The sequence below is a fragment of the Dendropsophus ebraccatus genome, chromosome 4, assembly GCF_027789765.1.
Source record: "Dendropsophus ebraccatus isolate aDenEbr1 chromosome 4, aDenEbr1.pat, whole genome shotgun sequence".
NCBI lineage: Eukaryota > Metazoa > Chordata > Amphibia > Anura > Hylidae > Dendropsophus > Dendropsophus ebraccatus.
Window position 1 is genome coordinate 724,153 of NC_091457.1, and position 24,434 is coordinate 748,586.

Consider the following 24,434-nt stretch of genomic DNA (forward strand, 5'->3'; position numbering starts at 1 on the left):
ACCGACACCAGAACATACACACACACACAACTCTCACTGACACCAGAACATACACACACACAACTCTCACCGACACCAGAACATACACACACACAACTCTCACCGACACCAGAATATACACACACACACAACTCTCACTGACACCAGAACATACACACACACACACAACTCTCACTGACACCAGAATATACACACACAACTCTCACTGACACCAGAATATACACACACAACTCTCACTGACACCAGAACATACACACACACACAACTCTCACCGACACCAGAACATACACACACACACAACTCTCACCGACACCAGAACATACACACACACAACTCTCACTGACACCAGAACATACACACACACAACTCTCACTGACACCAGAACATACACACACACACACACAACTCTCACCGACACCACAACATACACACACACAACTCTCACCGACACCAGAACATACAAACACACAACTCTCACCGACACCAGAACATACACACACACACACACACAACTCTCACCGACACCACAACATACACACACACAACTCTCACCGACACCAGAACATACACACACAACTCTCACCGACACCAGAACATACACACAACTCTCACTGACACCACAACATACACACACACACAACTCTCACCGACACCAGAACATACACACACACAACTCTCACTGACACCAGAACATACACACACACACACACACAACTCTCACCGACACCAGAACATACACACACAACTCTCACTGACACCAGAACATACACACACACAACTCTCACTGACACCAGAACATACACACACACAACTCTCACCGACACCAGAACATACACACACACAACTCTCACCGACACCAGAACAAACACACACACAACTCTCACCGACACCAGAACATATACACACACACAACTCTCACTGACACCAGAATATACACACACAACTCTCACCGACACCAGAACATACACACACACACAACTCTCACTGACACCAGAACATACACACACACACCTCTCACCGACACCAGAACAAACACACACACAACTCTCACTGACACCAGAACATACACACAACTCTCACTGACACCAGAACATACACACACACACACACAACTCTCACTGACACCAGAACATACACACACACACAACTCTCACTGACACCAGAACATACACACACACAACTCTCACTGACACCAGAACATACACACACACAACTCTCACTGACACCAGAACATACACACAACTCTCACTGACAACAGAACATACACACACACAACTCTCACTGACACCAGAACATAGTGCACACACACACAACTCTCACTGACACCAGAACATACACAATCATCCCACAATTCCACCACTAAAATAAAACCAAATATGTGGAGAAAAAAAAAAAAAAGTGTTGACACAAACCAGAGGCAATAAACGTATACCTGGATATGTGAGAAATCCTGTGTGGTATCGCATCTCACCCCCCAGGATGCCATATAGTGTCCTCTATAGGACCACTTTCCAACTACTTGGACTGGTTATTAAGACCCCTATCACCAGCTATAGTGAAAGACACCAGTGACTTCCTGGACTTCCTGGACGCTGATGTGACTGTGATGTAAACACTCGCCTGTGTAGAATAGAGGTCGAGAGCTCCAATCCAGCATAAGGCATGGAAGCTATTAAGAAACTATAACAGACAGACCAAAGCGGTGACTTTGTGGTGGATTTTTATGTGATGCGCTCGCCTTTATTTGGCAAAATAATGTTTTTACATTTGAAGAGTGATGCATGCGGGTGGAAGGTACAGCCATGGGGACACTCGTGTACGCCAACCTAGCTGTACTGGAGAGTGAGCTTACTTACACTGATACTAACTGCTCCTCTCCTGCTATCCGCCTATATTTATGTTTGACTAGAAAATGTACCCGGCGCTGCCCGGGTATAAAGTGTCAGTGTGTTAATTAGATTTGTTCTAAGGTGCCCAGGAGGCCAAGCTAAAGGTATTGTTTCATCTGAGTTAATCAGTGGAATTAGTGTATACCTGTAGTGCATAGTTGGAGGGGTTCTGTATACCCACAATGTATAGTTTTTAGGGGTCTCGCATATCTGTAGTGCATAGTTGGGGGGGCTGTATACCTATAGTGTATAGTTGGGGGGGGTTCCTGTATACCTGTAGTATGTATTTGGGGGGGGCTGTATACCTGTAGTGTATAGTTGAGAGAGGTCCTGTATACCTGCAGTGTACAGTTGGTGAAGGTCCTGTATACCTGTACAGTATAGTTCGGGGGTCCTGTATACCTGTAGTATATAGTTGGTGCTGTATACCTGTAATGTATAGTTGGTGGAGGTCTTGTATACCTGTAGTTTATAGTTTGAGGGTCCTGGATACCTGTAGTGTATAATTGGTGGAGGTCTTGTATACCTTTACTATATAGTTCGGGGGTCCTGTATACCTGTAGTAAATAGTTTGAGGGTCCTGTATAACTATAGTATAGAGTTGGTGGAGGTCCTGTATACCTGTAGTGTATAGTTTGGGGTCCTATATACCTGTAGTATATAGCTGGTGGAGTTCCTGTATACCTGTAGTATATTTGGGGTCCTGTATACTTGTAGTATAGAGTTGGTGAAGGTGCTGTATACCTGTATTATAGAGTTGGTGTAGGTCCTGTATACTTGTAGTGTATAGTTTTGAGGTCCTGTATACCTGTAGTGTATAGTTTGGGGTCCTATATACCTGTAGTATATAGTTGGTGGAATTCCTGTATACCTGTAGTGTATAGTTTTGGGGTCCTGTATACCTGTAGTGTATAGTTTGGGGTCCTGTATACATGTAGTATATAGTTGGTGGAGGTCCTGTATACCTGAAGTATATAGTTGGTGGAGGTCCTGTATACCTGTAGTATATAGTTTTGGGGTCCTGTATACCTGTAGTGTAAAGTTTGGGGTCCTGTATACCTGTAGTATATAGTTTTGAGGAGGTCCCGTGCACCTGTAGTGTATAGTTTTGGGGTCCTGTATACCTGCAGGGTTGTATTTACCCGTAGGGCAGTGTTATTCAGTCACAATGTGTCGGTATTGGTCATGTCTGGTATGGCGGTGTTATCCAGTCACGGTATGGCGGTATTGGTCAGGTCTTATATGACAAGTGTTATCCAGTCACAGTATGGCGGTATTGGTCAGGTCTGGTGTGGCAGTGTTACCCAGTCACAGTTTGGTATACCTATTGTGCCCTGTGTATACATGTACTGTATGGATGGAGTAGGGGGCCCTGTATATACATGTACTGTATAGATGGAGTAGGAGGTCCTGTATATACATGTACTGTATAGATGGAGTAGGGGGCCCTGTATATACATGTACTGTATAGATGGAGTAGGGGGCCCTGTATATACATGTACTGTATAGATGGAGTAGGGGGCCCTGTATACACATGTACTGTATAGATGGAGTAGGGGGCCCTGTATATACATGTACTGTATAGATGGAGTATGGGGTCCTGGATACATGTTGTTAGGAACCGGACAGCAGGACAAGACAACACAGTGAGCCCTAAGCTCAGCCCCGCCCACTGTCCTCTACCTATTTGCCACAATCCGCCCTAAAATGGCGGCGAGCAACTGGGCGGCAGTCCCTGCGCTGGCTAGGTGGGACACAAGGACAAGACAGACAGACAAAACACAATAACGAATGGTCAACAGTCCGGGTCACAACAAACGGGCAGCAAAAGTACAAAATCACAATCCGAAGGCAAAGTCAATATACAGGCAGTATGGTCAGGGGCAGGCAGCAAACAAGAATGGTCAGAAAGGCAAAGCAGGGTCAGAATCAACAGAGCAAGAATAGAAACACAGAACCAGGCAGAGACGCGCTCAATATCCGGCAATGAGAGCACAGACTGAGGTAGTTATATAGGAGGCCAGGATTCTGGTCCAGAATGTAATTGGACCATCCCCCTGATCTCCAAGCACAGACACCTGAGAACAAGACAGATCCACTGGCAGGAAGACCTGTCAGTCACAGCAGAACCCAAACACAGATTAACCCTGACATGGCCAGACAGAACTCAGCAGGTGAAGTCAGGTGTGTCTCCCAACAAAGGTGAGCATATAAACCAGTGTTCACACACTGCAAACAAAACACAGAAACAGGATACAAGAAAATCTGCGCCTTCTCGGCCGAACAGCACGAGCAGAGGGACGCATGACGCTCCGCAAAGATACCATCCTGACAGTACCCCCCCTTTTATGAGGGGCCTCAGGACCCTCACCAGACGAACCAGACCTGGGAGGAAACGGACCTCTTACAATACATGTCTCAACATCGCTAGAGATCTCATCGTCCGTCTCCCATTCATCAGAATCAGACTCCAAGTGATGGACAACTGGTCTCCTGACAGATCTCCCATAACCGCTCAAATCGGTACCAGACACAGAGCCAATTTCAGCATTACATGAAGACACAGATATGGCACAATCACCAGGATATACAGAGCCAATTTCCACCTTACACAAATCAGCAGACTTGGTATCCTCGGCGGGACACACACTAACTACACCCACCTGGGCGCCCAGATGACCCTCCTGGTAGTCACCTGGACGCTGATGATCTGGCCTCGAGGGACGCTTGGCACAAAAGCTGATGTAGTGTCCACTTTCGCCACAATAAAAACAGAGTCCATTCCTTCTTCTGTGTTGTTTACGGGCCAGGGATCTATTAATTTTGCCCAGTTCCGGAGGTTCCTCCACGGTGACCAGAGGACGAAACATAGTAGGCAGAGGTTTGGAGGGGACAGAAGAAGGAACATTAATGACACAGGGGTGGTCTAGGCGTGGTCTTAGTGTGCGATCAATGGTAATCGCCAGGGAAATGGCCTCTTCAAGGGAGCTAGGGGTGGGGTGACTGACCCAAGCATCTCTGAATGTCACATATGTGTTCAGGTCCCCTGAAAACTTGTCAGGCTCCTTGAGCGTGACCACTGGGATGGCAGGAGTGGTAGCTGGTAGCTGCTGGGCCAATAGCTGGACTTGCTTGGCCAGCTCAGAAATGAGGGCCGCAAGACCCTCAAAGTGGGCAGACAACTCCTGTGCTGAGTCCATACTAGCCTCAGGTAAGGAGTAAAAAAATTTTTGGGCCGGATATTCTGTTAGGAACCGGACAGCAGGACAAGACAAACAGTGAGCCCTAAGCTCAGCCCCGCCCACTGTCCTCTACCTATTTGCCACAATCCGCCCTAAGATGGCGGCGAGCAACTGGGCGGCGGTCCCTGCACTGGCTAGGTGGGACACAAGGACAAGACAGACAGACAAAACACAATAACGAATGGTCAACAGTCCGGGTCACAACAAACGGGCAGCAAAAGTACAAAATCACAATCCGAAGGCAAGGTCAATATACAGGCAGTATGGTCAGGGGCAGGCAGCAAGCAGGAATGGTCAGAAAGGCAAAGCAGGGTCAGAGCAAGAATAGAAACACAGAACCAGGCAGAGACGCGCTCAATATCCGGCAATGAGAGCACAGACTGGGTTAGTTATATAGGAGGCCAGGATTCTGGTCCAGAATGTAATTGGACCATCCCCCTGATCTCCAAGCACAGACACCTGAGAACAAGACAGATCCACTGGCAGGAAGACCTGTCACTCACAGCAGAACCAAAACACAGATTAACCATGACATGGCCAGACAGAACTCAGCAGGTGAAGTCAGGTGTGTCTCCCAACAAAGGTGAGCATATAAACCAGTGTTCACACACTGCAAACAAAACACAGAAACAGAATGCAAGAAAATCAGCACCTTCTCGGCCGCACAGCACGAGCAGAGGGACGCATGACGCTCCGCAAAGATACCATCCTGACACATGTACTGTATAGATGGAGTCGGGGGTCCTGTATATACATGTACTGTATAGATGGAGTAGGGGGTCCTGTATATACATGTACTGTATAGATGGAGTAGGGGGTCCTGTATATACATGTACTGTATAGATGGAGTAGGGGGTCCTGTATATACATGTACAGTATAGATGGAGTAGGGGGTCCTGTATATACATGTACTGTATAGATGGAGTAGGGGGCCCTGTATATACATGTACTGTATAGATGGAGTAGGGGGTCCTGTATATACATGTACTGTATAGATGGAGTAGGGGGTCCTGTATATACCTGTACTGTACAGATGGAGTAGGGGGTCCTGTATACCTGTACTGTATAGATGGAGTAGGGATCTACCAGTTATTACTGTGGATGTTGTGAGGCAGCTTCCCTAGCAACCATTGCTCCCTGTGAAAATGAAAGCAGTAATCCTATTGGTTGCTAAGGCTCCAACTGCCGTGTCTGCTGCAGCTAATTATATCACCTGTGTGTGCAGTGAGGAGATTTTCCCATTCATCTCTATGGGGCGCCTCTCTTTCCCCTCCCCCTCCCCTCCTGTACATCTGGCGGGGACGGGACCTTCGCAATAACCTTTCCGGGCACCCAATGTATCTGTGGGCCAAATTTGGGGTCAAACGGTTCAGGCGTTTGGAAGTCTATAGAAGACAGACAGACGGACAGACAGAAGGACAGACAGAAGGACAGACAGACAGACAGAAGGACAGAAGGACAGACAGACAGAAGGACAGACAGACAGAAGGACAGACAGACAGACAGAAGGACAGACAGACAGACAGACAGGACAGAAGGACAGACAGACAGACAGACTTTGATTTTTATGATATAGATGAAGAGTGATACATGCGGGTGGAAGGTACAGCCATGGGGACGCTCGTGTACGCCAACCTAGCTGTACTGGAGAGTGAGCTTACTTACACTGATACTAACTGCTCCTCTCCTGCTATCCGCCTATATTTGTGTTTGATGAAGAGTGATACATGTAGGGGGAAGGTACAGCCATGGGGACGCTCGTGTACGCCAACCTAGCTGTACTGGAGAGTGAGCTTACTTACACTGATACTAACTGCTCCTCTCCTGCTATCCGCCTATATTTATGTTTGATGAAGAGTGATACATGTAGGGGGAAGGTACAGCCATGGGGACGCTCGTGTACGCCAACCTAGCTGTACTGGAGAGTGACACTGACACTTACACTGATACTAACTGCTCCTCTCCTGCTATCCGCCTATATTTATGTTTGATGAAGAGTGATGCATGTAGGGGGAAGGTACAGCCATGGGGACGCCCGTGTACGCCAACCTAGCTGTACAAAATCAGGAAAGAATCGGATAGTCAAAAGTCGAGCAAGCAGCGGAATTAGGAACAGGGATCACAGGAATAGACAGGGGGAGCTGGGATCAGGGAATGAACCTTAATAGCCAACAGAGAGACTGGCTCAGCTTTCTTTTATGAGGATCAAAAGCCTGGTCCCGATCCCCATTGGACTGGCACTCTGATCCTCAAGGTTCCGGACAGGCAGAGAAAAATGTCAATCAAACGACACTGCTCAGCTGCAGTAATCAAGTCTAGCAGAGCTCAGTGTAACTCTTGCATTGCCGGAAGCTGAGAAGCAAGCGGGTGTGTCACACAAAAGTGAAAACAGGCCCAGTTCCCCACCAGGCTACTGCCCATTCCCGACAGTACCCCCCCCCCCCCTCTTACAAGGGGCCTCAAGAACCTTATTCAAGGATTAGGCTGAACTGCGTGCGTGATATTGCCAAACCATGCATGGGGCATGCATATTCTTACCAGAAACCCATGTACGTTCCTCTGGTCCGAAACCTTTTCAGTGGACCAGGTACTGTATGGAATCCTGTACCCAGCGAGATGTTATAATTTTTTCTACCTCATATTCCAACTCCCCCTGGATGACCAGCGGAGCAGGAGGGGTAGATGGAGATACTGGAGGAATGTATTTTTTCAGAAGTGCTTTATGGAACACATTATGGATTAAAAATGAAGCAGGTAATTTTAATCTAAAAGTAACCAGATTAATGATCTCCAGAATGGTATATGGACCAATATATTTGGGTGCCAGTTTGCCAGACTGCACCCTTACCCTTAGGTTCTTAGTAGAGAGCCAAACCTTTTCCCAAACAAGTACTGATGGCCGGGTATGCGTCTTATTAGCATGCTTTTGGGATTGTTCTTGGGCTTTAGCCAGGCTCTGGTGAGCTTGGGCCCAAACTGTGCACAGTTTAGAAAATATGGCTTCGGTGAGGGTTTGTTTGTTTTTTTATCAAATCTTTTTTGATAAAAAGGGCATACCCCCGTCCCATGCCCACCCCCCTGAACCTTCTGGCAGAGGGGTTAACTGATTTGACAGCATGAATATAGGAATACCTTGGGTTAAAACCATAATCGCAGAAGAGCGGTGATATCTTTAGCTAGCGATGCTCATGATTGCTTATGATTTTAGCTAGAGATATAAAATCCCTCCATTTATCTTGGGCATCAGCCACGAAACATCTCAGAAACTGAGAGATTGGTTAATCCTTTCAGTCTGTCCGTTTGTTTGCGGGTGAAAGGTGGACGAAAAAGGACAAGGAGATACCCAATCGACCACAGAACTCTTTCCAGAACTTAGCAACAAATTGAACACCTCGATCTGACACAATATTTTCAGGAATACCGTGCAGGCGCAAAATATGGTTTACGAACAGTGTAGCTAAAGTGCGAGCATTTGGAAGTTTACACAAAGGGATAAGATGACGTTGGAGAACCGGTCAACCACAACCCAAATAACTGTCCTCCCCTTAGACAAGGGCAAGTCTAATAAATTCCATCGAGATGTGTGCCTACGAGGAACCTTGGTCCTAGCACAGGTCCCACATTCATCTACAAAAGAATTGACATCTCGAGCCCAGGAAGGCCACCAGTAATGGTGTGAGAGCAAGTACCTGGTTCCCGCCACCCCTGGGTGACCTGCCAACATAGAACTGTGAATCTCCTCCAAAACCCGGAGGCGAAGATTTGGGGGTACAAATAGTACTGATTCAGGAGTGTTCCGGGGCGCCAGGGGCTGAGACTCAGCGATCTGAGTCACCAGGTGCGGCTGCAAAACGGCCACTAGCACACCAGGGAGCAGGATGGTATTGAGTTGGACCCTGGGCGTGGTCTCAATGTCAAAGCTGCGAGACAGGGCGTCAGCCTTGACAATCTTAGAACCAGGCCGGTAGGTTATCTCAAAATTGAACCTAGTGAAAAACAAAGCCCATCTGGCCTGGTATGGTGTGAGAAGTCTAGCTTTGTCCAAATATTGAAGATTCTTATGATCAGTAAGAACCACAACCTTATGTTTTGCACCCTCTAGGAAACGTCTCCATTCATCAAAAGCCATTTTAATAGCTAGTAACTCTGTTACCTATATCGTAGTTGCATTTGGCCTTAGAGAACTTCCTAGAGTAAAATGCAACTGGTCGGAGGTTGGTAAAGGCCCTATTCCACTGTACAATTATCGTCCGTTGCCGCCAATGATCGCCCCGTGGAATAGAAGGCAACGATCAGCCAACATCGTTCCTGTCGGCTGATTGTTGCAGTCGTTTGTTTTTTAACGTGTTTGAAAGACAAACGACTGTGATAGCAGCGATCTGCTGCTGTCGCTCCACGGAATAGGAGCGGCGGAAGCAGACCACCACTATCCTCTATGGACTGCCCGGACGATCTAGCGATCACCCAGGAAGCCCCCCCGCAGCTCGACGCGTGTAATAGGGCCTTAAGACAGAACAGCTCCGACCCCCACCTCGGATGCGTCCACTTCAACTATCAAAGGACGCTCGAAGTCCGGCTGTGTCAGTACTGGAGCCTCTGAGAAACACTGTTTGGAGTTGGGTAAATGCCATGATAGCGTTGGGGTCCAGTTTTCGAGATGCACTCCTTTTTTAGTTAGATCTGTAAGGGGTTTGGCTATAAGCGAGAACCCCTTGATGAATTTCCTATAATAGATAGCGAAACCCAAGAACCTCTGCAGAGCCTTAAGGTTATTGGGTCGCTCCCAGTTTTCAATGGCTATGACCTTCAGGGGGTCCATACTGAAAGAATTCGAGCTTATCTTATACCCAAAAAATGAAACCTCTTGAATTCCAAACTGGCACTTTGAAAATTTGGCACAGAGATGATTGACTCTCAGAAGCTCCATGCCAGTACGGACATGCAGGATGTGAGAAGACCAATCGGGGGGGAAAAAACAAACCAAAATGTCATCAAGATACACCACAAGAAAATGACCAAGATATTGACGAAAGATATCATTGAAGAAGTGTTGGAAGACTGCCGGGGCATTGCATAACCCAAAGGGCATAACAAGATATTGGAAATGGCCTTCTGGGGTATTGAAGTCGGTCTTCCATCCATTGCCTTGCTTAATTCTAATCAGGTTATATGCTCCCCGCAGATCTATCTTGGAGAACCATTTAGCGCCCACAATCTGGTTAAACAAGTCAGGGATAAGGGGTAGCGGGTGCTGGTTCTTAACCATGATCTTGTTTAACTCCCAATAGTCTATACAGGGACGAAGCCCACCATCTTTTTTCCCCACAAAAACAATCCCACCCCCAAAAGAGAGGAGGATGGGCGAATGTGACCTTTGCTTAGACTCTCCTTAATATACTCCCGCATGGCCTCCCTCCCCAGGGGAACATTCTGCAAGAGACACAGCAATACAATGAGGACCGCACTTAGGCCCCCACCGCACAAGTTCCCTGCTGGACCAATCAAACACGGGGTTATGTGCTTCCACTGCGGCTCCTTCCTACCTGTCATGTAGGTGAGGTGCGGAGGCTGTACCCGCTGCGGCTCCTTCCTACCTGTCATGTAGGTGAGGTGCGGAGGCTGTACCCGCTGCGGCTCCTTCCTACCTGTCATGTAGGTGAGGTGCGGAGGCTGTACCCGCTGCGGCTCCTTCCTACCTGTCATGTAGGTGAGGTGCGGAGGCTGTACCCGCTGCGGCTCCTTCCTACCTGTCACGTAGGTGAGGTGCGGAGGCTGTACCCGCTGCGGCTCCTTCCTACCTGTCATGTAGGTGAGGTGCGGAGGCTGTACCCGCTGCGGCTCCTTCCTACCTGTCACGTAGGTGAGGTGCGGAGGCTGTACCCGCTGCGGCTCCTTCCTACCTGTCATGTAGGTGAGGTGCGGAGGCTGTACCCGCTGCGTCTCCTTCCTACCTGTCCTGTACGTGAGGTGCGGAGGCTGTACCCGCTGCGGCTCCTTCCTACCTGTCATGTAGGTGAGGTGCGGAGGCTGTACCCGCTGCGGCTCCTTCCTACCTGTCATGTAGGTGAGGTGCGGAGGCTGTACCCGCTGCGGCTCCTTCCTACCTGTCACGTAGGTGAGGTGCGGAGGCTGTACCCGCTGCGGCTCCTTCCTACCTGTCATGTAGGTGAGGTGCGGAGGCTGTACCCGCTGCGGCTCCTTCCTACCTGTCATGTAGGTGAGGTGCGGAGGCTGTACCCGCTGCGGCTCCTTCCTACCTGTCACGTAGGTGAGGTGCGGAGGCTGTACCCGCTGCGGCTCCTTCCTACCTGTCATGTAGGTGAGGTGCGGAGGCTGTACCCGCTGCGGCTCCTTCCTACCTGTCACGTAGGTGAGGTGCGGAGGCTGTACCCGCTGCGGCTCCTTCCTACCTGTCATGTAGGTGAGGTGCGGAGGCTGTACCCGCTGCGTCTCCTTCCTACCTGTCCTGTACGTGAGGTGCGGAGGCTGTACCCGCTGCGGCTCCTTCCTACCTGTCATGTAGGTGAGGTGCGGAGGCTGTACCCGCTGCGGCTCCTTCCTACCTGTCATGTACATGAGGTGCGGAGGCTGTACCCGCTGCGGCTCCTTCCTACCTGTCATGTAGGTGAGGTGCGGAGGCTGTACCCGCTGCGGCTCCTTCCTACCTTCCACATCCACCTCCAGTCACAGCTACAGCCATCTATAGTCAAAGCCACCTCCACCCACCTCCAGCTACAGCCGCCTCCACACCTGGTAGAGTATACGGCGTATATATGCGGGGTAGACACCTGGTAGAGTATACGGCGTATATATGCGGGGTAGAGACCTGGTAGAGTATATATATTGGGGTACACATACCTGGTGGAGTGTATATATATATATTGGGGTACACATACCTGGTGGAGTATATATATATTGGGGTACACATACCTGGTGGAGTATATATATATTGGGGTACACATACCTGGTGGAGTATATATATATTGGGGTACACATACCTGGTGGAGTATATATATATTGGGGTACACATACCTGGTGGAGTATATATATATTGGGGTACACATACCTGGTGGAGTATATATATATATTGGGGTACACATGCCTGGTGTAGTATATATTGGGGTACACATGCCTGGTGTAGTATATATATATTGGGGTACACATACCTGGTGGAATATATATTGGGGTACATATACCTGGTGGAGTATATATATATTGGGGTACACATACCTGGTGTAGTATATATATATATTGGGGTACACATACCTGGTGGAGTGTATATATATATATATATTGGGGTACACATACCTGGTGGAGTATATATATATATTGGGGTACACATACCTGGTGGAGTATATATATATATTGGGGTACACATACCTGGTGGAGTATATATATATTGGGGTACACATACCTGGTGGAGTATATATATATATTGGGGTACACATACCTGGTGGAGTATATATATATATATATATTGGGGTACACATACCTGGTGGAGTGTATATATATATATATATATATTGGGGTACACATACCTGGTGGAGTGTATATATATATATATATATATATATATATTGGGGTACACATACCTGGTGTAGTATATATATATATTGGGGTACACATACCTGGTGGAGTATATATATATTGGGGTACACATACCTGGTGGAGTATATATATATATATTGGGGTACACATACCTGGTGGAGTATATATATATATTGGGGTACACATACCTGGTGGAGTATATATATATATTGGGGTACACATACCTGGTGGAGTATATATATATATTGGGGTACACATACCTGGTGGAGTATATATATATTGGGGTACACATACCTGGTGGAGTATATATATATTGGGGTACACATACCTGGTGGAGTATATATATATATTGGGGTACACATACCTGGTGGAGTATATATATATATATATATATTGGGGTACACATACCTGGTGGAGTATATATATATATATTTATTGGGGTACACATACCTGGTGGAGTATATATATATATATTGGGGTACACATACCTGGTGGAGTATATATATATATATTGGGGTACACATACCTGGTGGAGTGTATATATATATATTGGGGTACACATACCTGGTGGAGTGTATATATATATATATTGGGGTACACATACCTGGTGGAGTGTATATATATATATTGGGGTACACATACCTGGTGGAGTATATATATATTGGGGTACACATACCTGGTGGAGTATATATATATTTATTGGGGTACACATACCTGGTGGAGTGTATATATATATATTGGGGTACACATACCTGGTGGAGTGTATATATATATATTGGGGTACACATACCTGGTGGAGTGTATATATATATATTGGGGTACACATACCTGGTGGAGTGTATATATATATATATATTGGGGTACACATACCTGGTGGAGTGTATATATATATATATATTGGGGTACACATACCTGGTGGAGTATATATATATATTGGGGTACACATACCTGGTGGAGTATATATATATTTATTGGGGTACACATACCTGGTGGAGTGTATATATATATTGGGGTACACATACCTGGTGGAGTGTATATATATATTGGGGTACACATACCTGGTGGAGTGTATATATATATTGGGGTACACATACCTGGTGGAGTATATATATTGGGGTACACATACCTGGTGGAGTGTATATATATATATTGGGGTACACATACCTGGTGGAGTATATATATATATATTGGGGTACACATACCTGGTGGAGTATATATATATATTGGGGTACACATACCTGGTGGAGGATATATATATATATATTGGGGTACACATACCTGGTGGAGTATATATATATTGGGGTACACATACCTGGTGGAGTATATATATATATTGGGGTACACATGCCTGGTGGAGTATATATATATATTGGGGTACACATACCTGGTGGAGTATATATATATATATATATATTGGGGTACACATACCTGGTGGAGTATATACGGGGCAGGCGCCTCAGGTACTGAGCACACGTGACCGGAAGCCACCTCCTTATGAATATTAATGAGGGGCGGGGCTGCGGTCAGAGGTCGCTCATCAGCAGGTGCAGCTGCTCTCAGTCCAAGGGGCATCCCTGACCAATCAGCGCTCGGCCCCGCCCCCTCCTCTCACCGTACAGACCGGCAGCCATGGAGAGGAAGATCGCCCGGGAGTTCCGCCATAAGGTGAGAGGAGAGCCGGGATAGAGCGGCCGGGGACGGCGGGAGACTGCGGGTCCCAATGGATTCTATCTGCGGTACCGTCCCGGGAAGTGGAGGGAGGAGGGAGGAGGGCGGAGGGCGGAGGGCGGAGGGCGGAGGGCGGCGGGCGGCCAGAGCCCCCGCCGTGCATTACACTGCAGTCATGTTATCGGGATTACTGTGCCCCTATATACCATGTGTTACGGTAATAGCTCCAGGCTTCAGGAGGTCACAGGGCGACACCTCCGTGTGTTACGGTAATAGCCAGGACTAGTTATCTCCAGGCTTCAGGAGGTCACAGTGCTCCTATATACCGTGTGTTACGGTAATAGCCAGGACTAGTTACCTCCAGGAGGTCACAGGGCGACACCTCCATGTGTTACGGTAATAGCCAGGACTAGTTACCTCCAGGCTCCAGGAGGTCACAGGGCGACACCTCCATGTGTTACGGTAATAGCCAGGATTAGTTACCTCCAGGAGGTCACAGTGCTCCTATATACCGTGTGTTACGGTAATAGCCAGGACTACTTACCTCCAGGCTTCAGGAGGTCACAGTGCTCCTATATACCGTGTGTTACGGTAATAGCCAGGACTACTTACCTCCAGGCTTCAGGAGGTCACAGGGCGACACCTCCGTGTGTTACGGTAATAGCCAGGACTAGTTACCTCCAGGAGGTCACAGGGCGACACCTCCATGTGTTACGGTAATAGCCAGGACTAGTTACCTCCAGGAGGTCACAGGGCGACACCTCCATGTGTTACGGTAATAGCCAGGACTAGTTATCTCCAGGAGGTCACAGGGCGACACCTCCGTGTGTTACGGTAATAGCCAGGACTAGTTATCTCCAGGAGGTCACAGGGCGACACCTCCGTGTGTTACGGTAATAGCCAGGACTAGTTACCTTCAGGAGGTCACAGGGCGACACCTCCGTGTGTTACGGTAATAGCCAGGACTAGTTACCTCCAGGAGGTCACAGGGCGACACCTCCATGTGTTACGGTAATAGCCAGGACTAGTTACCTCCAGGCTTCAGGAGGACACAGGGCGACACCTCCGTGTGTTACGGTAATAGCCAGGACTAGTTACCTCCAGGAGGTCACAGGGCGACACCTCCATGTGTTACGGTAATAGCCAGGACTAGTTACCTCCAGGCTTCAGGAGGTCACAGTGCTCCTATATACCATGTGTTACGGTAATAGCCAGGACTAGTTACCTCCAGGAGGTCACAGGGCGACACCTCCGTGTGTTACGGTAATAACCAGGACTAGTTACCTCCAGGAGGTCACAGGGCGACACCTCCGTGTGTTACGGTAATAGCCAGGACTAGTTATCTCTAGGCTTCAGGAGGTCACAGGGCGACACCTCCGTGTGTTACGGTAATAGCCAGGACTAGTTACCTCCAGGAGGTCACAGGGCGACACCTCCATGTGTTACGGTAATAGCCAGGACTAGTTACCTCCAGGCTTCAGGAGGTCACAGGGCGACACCTCCATGTGTTACGGTAATAGCCAGGATTAGTTACCTCCAGGAGGTCACAGTGCTCCTATATACCGTGTGTTACGGTAATAGCCAGGACTACTTACCTCCAGGCTTCAGGAGGTCACAGTGCTCCTATATACCGTGTGTTACGGTAATAGCCAGGACTACTTACCTCCAGGCTTCAGGAGGTCACAGGGCGACACCTCCGTGTGTTACGGTAATAACCAGGACTACTTACCTCCAGGCTTCAGGAGGTCACAGTGCTCCTATATACCATGTGTTACGGTAATAGCCAGGACTAGTTATCTCCAGGCTCCAGGAGGTCACAGGGCGACACCTCCGTGTGTTACGGTAATAACCAGGACTAGTTACCTTCAGGAGGTCACAGGGCGACACCTCCGTGTGTTACGGTAATAGCCAGGACTAGTTACCTTCAGGAGGTCACAGGGCGACACCTCCGTGTGTTACGGTAATAGCCAGGATTAGTTACCTCCAGGCTTCAGGAGGACACAGGGCGACACCTCCGTGTGTTACGGTAATAGCCAGGACTAGTTACCTCCAGGCTCCAGGCGGTCACAGGGCGACACCTCCGTGTGTTACGGTAATAGCCAGGACTACTTACCTCCAGGCTTCAGGAGGTCACAGTGCTCCTATATACCGTGTGTTACGGTAATAGCCAGGACTAGTTACCTCCAGGCTTCAGGAGGTCACAGGGCGACACCTCCGTGTGTTACGGTAATAGCCAGGATTAGTTACCTCCAGGAGGTCACAGGGCGACACCTCCGTGTGTTACGGTAATAGCCAGGACTAGTTATCTCTAGGCTTCAGGAGGTCACAGGGCGACACCTCCGTGTGTTACGGTAATAGCCAGGACTAGTTACCTCCAGGAGGTCACAGGGCGACACCTCCATGTGTTACGGTAATAGCCAGGACTAGTTACCTCCAGGCTTCAGGAGGTCACAGGGCGACACCTCCATGTGTTACGGTAATAGCCAGGACTAGTTACCTCCAGGAGGTCACAGGGCGACACCTCCATGTGTTACGGTAATAGCCAGGATTAGTTACCTCCAGGAGGTCACAGGGCGACACCTCCGCGTGTTACGGTAATAGCCAGGACTACTTACCTCCAGGCTTCAGGAGGTCACAGTGCTCCTATATACCATGTGTTACGGTAATAGCCAGGACTAGTTATCTCCAGGAGGTCACAGGGCGACACCTCCGTGTGTTACGGTAATAGCCAGGACTAGTTACCTCCAGGCTTCAGGAGGTCACAGGGCGACACCTCCATGTGTTACGGTAATAGCCAGGACTAGTTACCTCCAGGAGGTCACAGGGCGACACCTCCGTGTGTTACGGTAATAGCCAGGACTAGTTATCTCCAGGCTTCAGGAGGTCACAGGGCGACACCTCCGTGTGTTACGGTAATAGCCAGGACTAGTTACCTCCAGGAGGTCACAGGGCGACACCTCCATGTGTTACGGTAATAGCCAGGATTAGTTACCTCCAGGAGGTCACAGTGCTCCTATATACCGTGTGTTACGGTAATAGCCAGGACTACTTACCTCCAGGCTTCAGGAGGTCACAGTGCTCCTATATACCGTGTGTTACGGTAATAGCCAGGACTACTTACCTCCAGGCTTCAGGAGGTCACAGGGCGACACCTCCGTGTGTTACGTAATAACCAGGACTAGTTATCTCCAGGAGGTCACAGGGCGACACCCTCCGTGTGTTACGGTAATAGCCAGGACTAGTTACCTTCAGGAGGTCACAGGGCGACACCTCCGTGTGTTACGGTAATAGCCAGGACTAGTTACCTTCAGGAGGTCACAGGGCGACACCTCCGTGTGTTACGGTAATAGCCAGGACTAGTTACCTCCAGGAGGTCACAGGGCGACACCTCCGTGTGTTACGGTAATAGCCAGGACTAGTTACCTCCAGGCTCCAGGCGGTCACAGGGCGACACCTCCATGTGTTACGGTAATAGCCAGGACTAGTTACCTCCAGGCTTCAGGAGGTCACAGGGCGACACCTCCATGTGTTACGGTAATAGCCAGGACTAGTTACCTCCAGGCTCCAGGCGGTCACAGGGCGACACCTCCATGTATTACGGTAATAGCCAGGACTAGTTATCTCCAGGAGGTCCAGGGCGACACCTCCGTGTGTTACGGTAATAGCCAGGACTACTTACCTCCAGGCTTCAGGAGGTCACAGTGCTCCTATATACCATGTGTTTACGGTAATAGCCAGGACTAGTTATCTCCAGGAGGTCACAGGGCGACACCTCCGTGTGTTACGGTAATAGCCAGGACTAGTTACCTCCAGGAGGTCACAGGGCGACACCTCCATGTGTTACGGTAATAGCCAGGACTAGTTACCTCCAGGCTCCAGGCGGTCACAGGGCGACACCTCCATGTGTTACGGTAATAGCCAGGACTAGTTACCTCCAGGCTCCAGGCGGTCACAGGGCGACACCTCCATGTGTTACGGTAATAGCCAGGACTAGTTACCTCCAGGCTCAGGAGGTCCACAGGGGCGACACCTCCATGTGTTACGGTAATAGCCAGGATTAGTTACCTCCAGGAGGTCACAGTGCTCCTATATACCGTGTGTTACGGTAATAGCCAGGACTACTTACCTCCAGGCTTCAGGAGGTCACAGTGCTCCTATATACCGTGTGTTACGGTAATAGCCAGGACTACTTACCTCCAGGCTTCAGGAGGTCACAGTGCTCCTATATACCATGTGTTACGGTAATAGCCAGGACTAGTTACCTCCAGGAGGTCACAGGGCGACACCTCCGTGTGTTACGGTAATAGCCAGGACTAGTTACCTCCAGGAGGTCACAGGGCGACACCTCCGTGTGTTACGGTAATAACCAGGACTAGTTACCTCCAGGCTTCAGGAGGTCACAGGGCGACACCTCCGTGTGTTACGGTAATAGCCAGGACTAGTTACCTCCAGGAGGTCACAGGGCGACACCTCCGTGTGTTACGGTAATAGCCAGGACTAGTTACCTGCCAGGAGGTTCCACAGGGCGACACCTCCGTGTGTTACGGTAATAGCCAGGACTAGTTATCTCCAGGAGGTCACAGGGCGACACCTCCGTGTGTTACGGTAATAGCCAGGACTAGTTATCTCCAGGAAGTCACAGGGCGACACCTCCATGTGTTACGGTATAGCCAGGATTAGTTACCTCCAGGAGGTCACAGGGCGACACCTCCGTGTGTTACGGTAATAACCAGGACTAGTTATCTCCAGGCTTCAGGAGGTCACAGGGCGACACCTCCGTGTGTTACGGTAATAGCCAGGGACTAGTTTACCTCCAGGAGGTCACAGGGCGACACTCCGTGTGTTACGGTAATAGCCAGGACTAGTTATCTCCAGGAGGTCACAGGGCGACACCTCCGCGTGTTACGGTAATAGCCAGGACTAGTTACCTCCAGGAGGTCACAGGGCGACACCTCCGTGTGTTACGGTAATAGCCAGGACTAGTTACCTCCAGGAGGTCACAGGGCGACACCTCCGTGTGTTACGGTAATAGCCAGGACTAGTTATCTCCAGGCTTCAGGAGGTCACAGGGCGACACCTCCGTGTGTTACGGTAATAGCCAGGACTAGTTACCTCCAGGAGGTCACAGGGCGACACTCCATGTGTTACGGTAATAGCCAGGACTAGTTACCTCCAGGCTTCAGGAGGTCACAGGGCGACACCTCCATGTGTTACGGTAATAGCCAGGATTAGTTACCTCCAGGAGGTCACAGTGCTCCTATATACCGTGTGTTACGGTAATAGCCAGGACTACTTACCTCCAGGCTTCAGGAGGTCACAGTGCTCCTATATACCGTGTGTTACGGTAATAGCCAGGACTACTTACCTCCAGGCTTCAGGAGGTCACAGGGCGACACCTCCGTGTGTTACGGTAATAACCAGGACTAGTTATCCTCAGGAGGTTCACAGGGCGACACCTCCGTGTGTTACGGTAATAGCCAGGACTAGTTACCTTCAGGAGGTCACAGGGCGACACCTCCGTGTGTTTACGGTAATAGCCAGGACTAGTTACCTTCAGGAGGTCACAGGGCGACACCTCCGTGTGTTACGGTAATAGCCAGGACTAGTACCTCCAGGCTCCAGGCGGTCACAGGGCGACACCTCCATGTGTTTACGGTAATAGCCAGGACTAGTTACCTCCAGGCTCCAGGCGGTCACAGGGGCGACACCTCCATGTGTTACGGTAATAGCAGGACTAGTTACCTCCAGGCTTCAGGAGGTCACAGGGCGACACCTCCATGTGTTACGGTAATAGCCAGGACTAGTTACCTCCAGGCTCCAGGCGGTCACAGGGCGACACCTCCATGTATTACGGTAATAGCCAGGACTAGTTATCTCCAGGAGGTCACAGGGCGACACCTCCGTGTGTTACGGTAATAGCCAGGACTACTTACCTCCAGGCTTCAGGAGGTCACAGTGCTCCTATATACCATGTGTTACGGTAATAGCCAGGACTAGTTATCTCCAGGAGGTCACAGGGCGACACCTCCGTGTGTTACGGTAATAGCCAGGACTAGTTACCTCCAGGAGGTCACAGGGCGACACCTCCATGTGTTACGGTAATAGCCAGGACTAGTTACCTCCAGGCTCCAGGCGGTCACAGGGCGACACCTCCATGTGTTACGGTAATAGCCAGGACTAGTTACCTCCAGGCGGTCACAGGGCGACACCTCCATGTGTTACGGTAATAGCCAGGACTAGTTACCTCCAGGCTTCAGGAGGTCACAGGGCGACACCTCCATGTGTTACGGTAATAGCCAGGACTAGTTACCTCCAGGCTCCAGGCGGTCACAGGGCGACACCTCCATGTATTACGGTAATAGCCAGGACTAGTTATCTCCAGGAGGTCACAGGGCGACACCTCCGTGTGTTACGGTAATAGCCAGGACTACTTACCTCCAGGCTTCAGGAGGTCACAGTGCTCCTATATACCATGTGTTACGGTAATAGCCAGGACTAGTTATCTCCAGGAGGTCACAGGGCGACACCTCCGTGTGTTACGGTAATAGCCAGGACTAGTTACCTCCAGGAGGTCACAGGGCGACACCTCCATGTGTTACGGTAATAGCCAGGACTAGTTACCTCCAGGCTCCAGGCGGTCACAGGGCGACACCTCCATGTGTTACGGTAATAGCCAGGACTAGTTACCTCCAGGCTCCAGGCGGTCACAGGGCGACACCTCCATGTGTTACGGTAATAGCCAGGACTAGTTACCTCCAGGCTTCAGGAGGTCACAGGGCGACACCTCCATGTGTTACGGTAATAGCCAGGATTAGTTACCTCCAGGAGGTCACAGTGCTCCTATATACCGTGTGTTACGGTAATAGCCAGGACTACTTACCTCCAGGCTTCAGGAGGTCACAGTGCTCCTATATACCGTGTGTTACGGTAATAGCCAGGACTACTTACCTCCAGGCTTCAGGAGGTCACAGTGCTCCTATATACCATGTGTTACGGTAATAGCCAGGACTAGTTACCTCCAGGAGGTCACAGGGCGACACCTCCCGTGTGTTACGGTAATAGCCAGGACTAGTTACCTCCAGGAGGTCACAGGGCGACACCTCCGTGTGTTACGGTAATAACCAGGACTAGTTACCTCCAGGCTTCAGGAGGTCACAGGGCGACACCTCCGTGTGTTACGGTAATAGCCAGGACTAGTTACCTCCAGGAGGTCACAGGGCGACACCTCCGTGTGTTACGGTAATAGCCAGGACTAGTTACCTCCAGGAGGTCACAGGGCGACACCTCCGTGTGTTACGGTAATAGCCAGGACTAGTTATCTCCAGGAGGTCACAGGGCGACACCTCCGTGTGTTACGGTAATAGCCAGGACTAGTTATCTCCAGGAAGTCACAGGGCGACACCTCCATGTGTTACGGTAATAGCCAGGATTAGTTACCTCCAGGAGGTCACAGGGCGACACCTCCGTGTGTTACGGTAATAACCAGGACTAGTTATCTCCAGGCTTCAGGAGGTCACAGGGCGACACCTCCGTGTGTTACGGTAATAGCCAGGACTAGTTACCTCCAGGAGGTCACAGGGCGACACCTCCGTGTGTTACGGTAATAGCCAGGACTAGTTATCTCCAGGAGGTCACAGGGCGACACCTCCGCGTGTTACGGTAATAGCCAGGACTAGTTACCTCCAGGAGGTCACAGGGCGACACCTCCGTGTGTTACGGTAATAGCCAGGACTAGTTACCTCCAGGAGGTCACAGGGCGACACCTCCGTGTGTTACGGTAATAGCCAGGACTAGTTATCTCCAGGCTTCAGGAGGTCACAGGGCGACACCTCCGTGTGTTACGGTAATAGCCAGGACTAGTTACCTCCAGGAGGTCACAGGGCGACACCTCCATGTGTTACGGTAATAGCCAGGACTAGTTACCTCCAGGCTTCAGGAGGTCACAGGGCGACACCTCCATGTGTTACGGTAATAGCCAGGATTAGTTACCTCCAGGAGGTCACAGTGCTCCTATATACCGTGTGTTACGGTAATAGCCAGGACTACTTACCTCCAGGCTTCAGGAGGTCACAGTGCTCCTATATACCGTGTGTTACGGTAATAGCCAGGACTACTTACCTCCAGGCTTCAGGAGGTCACAGGGCGACACCTCCGTGTGTTACGGTAATAACCAGGACTAGTTATCTCCAGGAGGTCACAGGGCGACACCTCCGTGTGTTACGGTAATAGCCAGGACTAGTTACCTTCAGGAGGTCACAGGGCGACACCTCCGTGTGTTACGGTAATAGCCAGGACTAGTTACCTTCAGGAGGTCACAGGGCGACACCTCCGTGTGTTACGGTAATAGCCAGGACTAGTTACCTCCAGGCTCCAGGCGGTCACAGGGCGACACCTCCATGTGTTACGGTAATAGCCAGGACTAGTTACCTCCAGGCTCCAGGCGGTCACAGGGCGACACCTCCATGTGTTACGGTAATAGCCAGGACTAGTTACCTCCAGGCTTCAGGAGGTCACAGGGCGACACCTCCATGTGTTACGGTAATAGCCAGGACTAGTTACCTCCAGGCTCCAGGCGGTCACAGGGCGACACCTCCATGTATTACGGTAATAGCCAGGACTAGTTATCTCCAGGAGGTCACAGGGCGACACCTCCGTGTGTTACGGTAATAGCCAGGACTACTTACCTCCAGGCTTCAGGAGGTCACAGTGCTCCTATATACCATGTGTTACGGTAATAGCCAGGACTAGTTATCTCCAGGAGGTCACAGGGCGACACCTCCGTGTGTTACGGTAATAGCCAGGACTAGTTACCTCCAGGAGGTCACAGGGCGACACCTCCATGTGTTACGGTAATAGCCAGGACTAGTTACCTCCAGGCTCCAGGCGGTCACAGGGCGACACCTCCATGTGTTACGGTAATAGCCAGGACTAGTTACCTCCAGGCGGTCACAGGGCGACACCTCCATGTGTTACGGTAATAGCCAGGATTAGTTACCTCCAGGAGGTCACAGTGCTCCTATATACCGTGTGTTACGGTAATAGCCAGGACTACTTACCTCCAGGCTTCAGGAGGTCACAGTGCTCCTATATACCGTGTGTTACGGTAATAGCCAGGACTACTTACCTCCAGGCTTCAGGAGGTCACAGGGCGACACCTCCGTGTGTTACGGTAATAGCCAGGACTACTTACCTCCAGGCTTCAGGAGGTCACAGTGCTCCTATATACCATGTGTTACGGTAATAGCCAGGACTAGTTACCTCCAGGCTTCAGGAGGTCACAGGGCGACACCTCCATGTGTTACGGTAATAGCCAGGACTAGTTACCTCCAGGCTTCAGGAGGTCACAGGGCGACACCTCCATGTGTTACGGTAATAACCAGGACTAGTTACCTCCAGGCTTCAGGAGGTCACAGGGCGACACCTCCATGTGTTACGGTAATAGCCAGGACTAGTTACCTCCAGGAAGTCACAGGGCGACACCTCCGTGTGTTACGGTAATAGCCAGGACTAGTTACCTCCAGGAGGTCACAGGGCGACACCTCCGTGTGTTACGGTAATAGCCAGGACTAGTTATCTCCAGGAGGTCACAGGGCGACACCTCCGTGTGTTACGGTAATAGCCAGGACTAGTTATCTCCAGGAAGTCACAGGGCGACACCTCCATGTGTTACGGTAATAGCCAGGACTACTTACCTCCAGGAGGTCACAGGGCGACACCTCCGTGTGTTACGGTAATAGCCAGGACTAGTTACCTCCAGGCTTCAGGAGGTCACAGGGCGACACCTCCGTGTGTTACGGTAATAGCCAGGACTAGTTACCTCCAGGAGGTCACAGGGCGACACCTCCATGTGTTACGGTAATAGCCAGGATTAGTTACCTCCAGGAGGTCACAGGGCGACACCTCCGTGTGTTACGGTAATAGCCAGGATTAGTTACCTCCAGGAGGTCACAGTGCTCCTATATACCGTGTGTTACGGTAATAGCCAGGACTACTTACCTCCAGGCTTCAGGAGGTCACAGTGCTCCTATATACCGTGTGTTACGGTAATAGCCAGGACTACTTACCTCCAGGAGGTCACAGGGCGACA

The 24,434-nt window shown here is 50.0% G+C and overlaps 1 protein-coding gene across 2 annotated transcripts in view; it reads left to right on the forward strand.

Moving 5' to 3' along the window:
* Positions 1-14,203: 14,203 nt before the first annotated feature.
* The window catches only part of USH1C (USH1 protein network component harmonin), a 63,083-nt gene continuing 52,852 nt past the window's right edge, over positions 14,204-24,434 (forward strand). The window contains exon 1 of one of the 2 annotated variants that reach the window (XM_069964983.1): positions 14,204-14,344. In XM_069964983.1, the coding sequence (XP_069821084.1) occupies positions 14,309-14,344 (36 nt within the window). In that variant the 5' untranslated portion in view covers positions 14,204-14,308. The remainder of the gene's footprint in view (positions 14,345-24,434) is intronic. The other variant, XM_069964982.1, reaches the window with a different exon arrangement.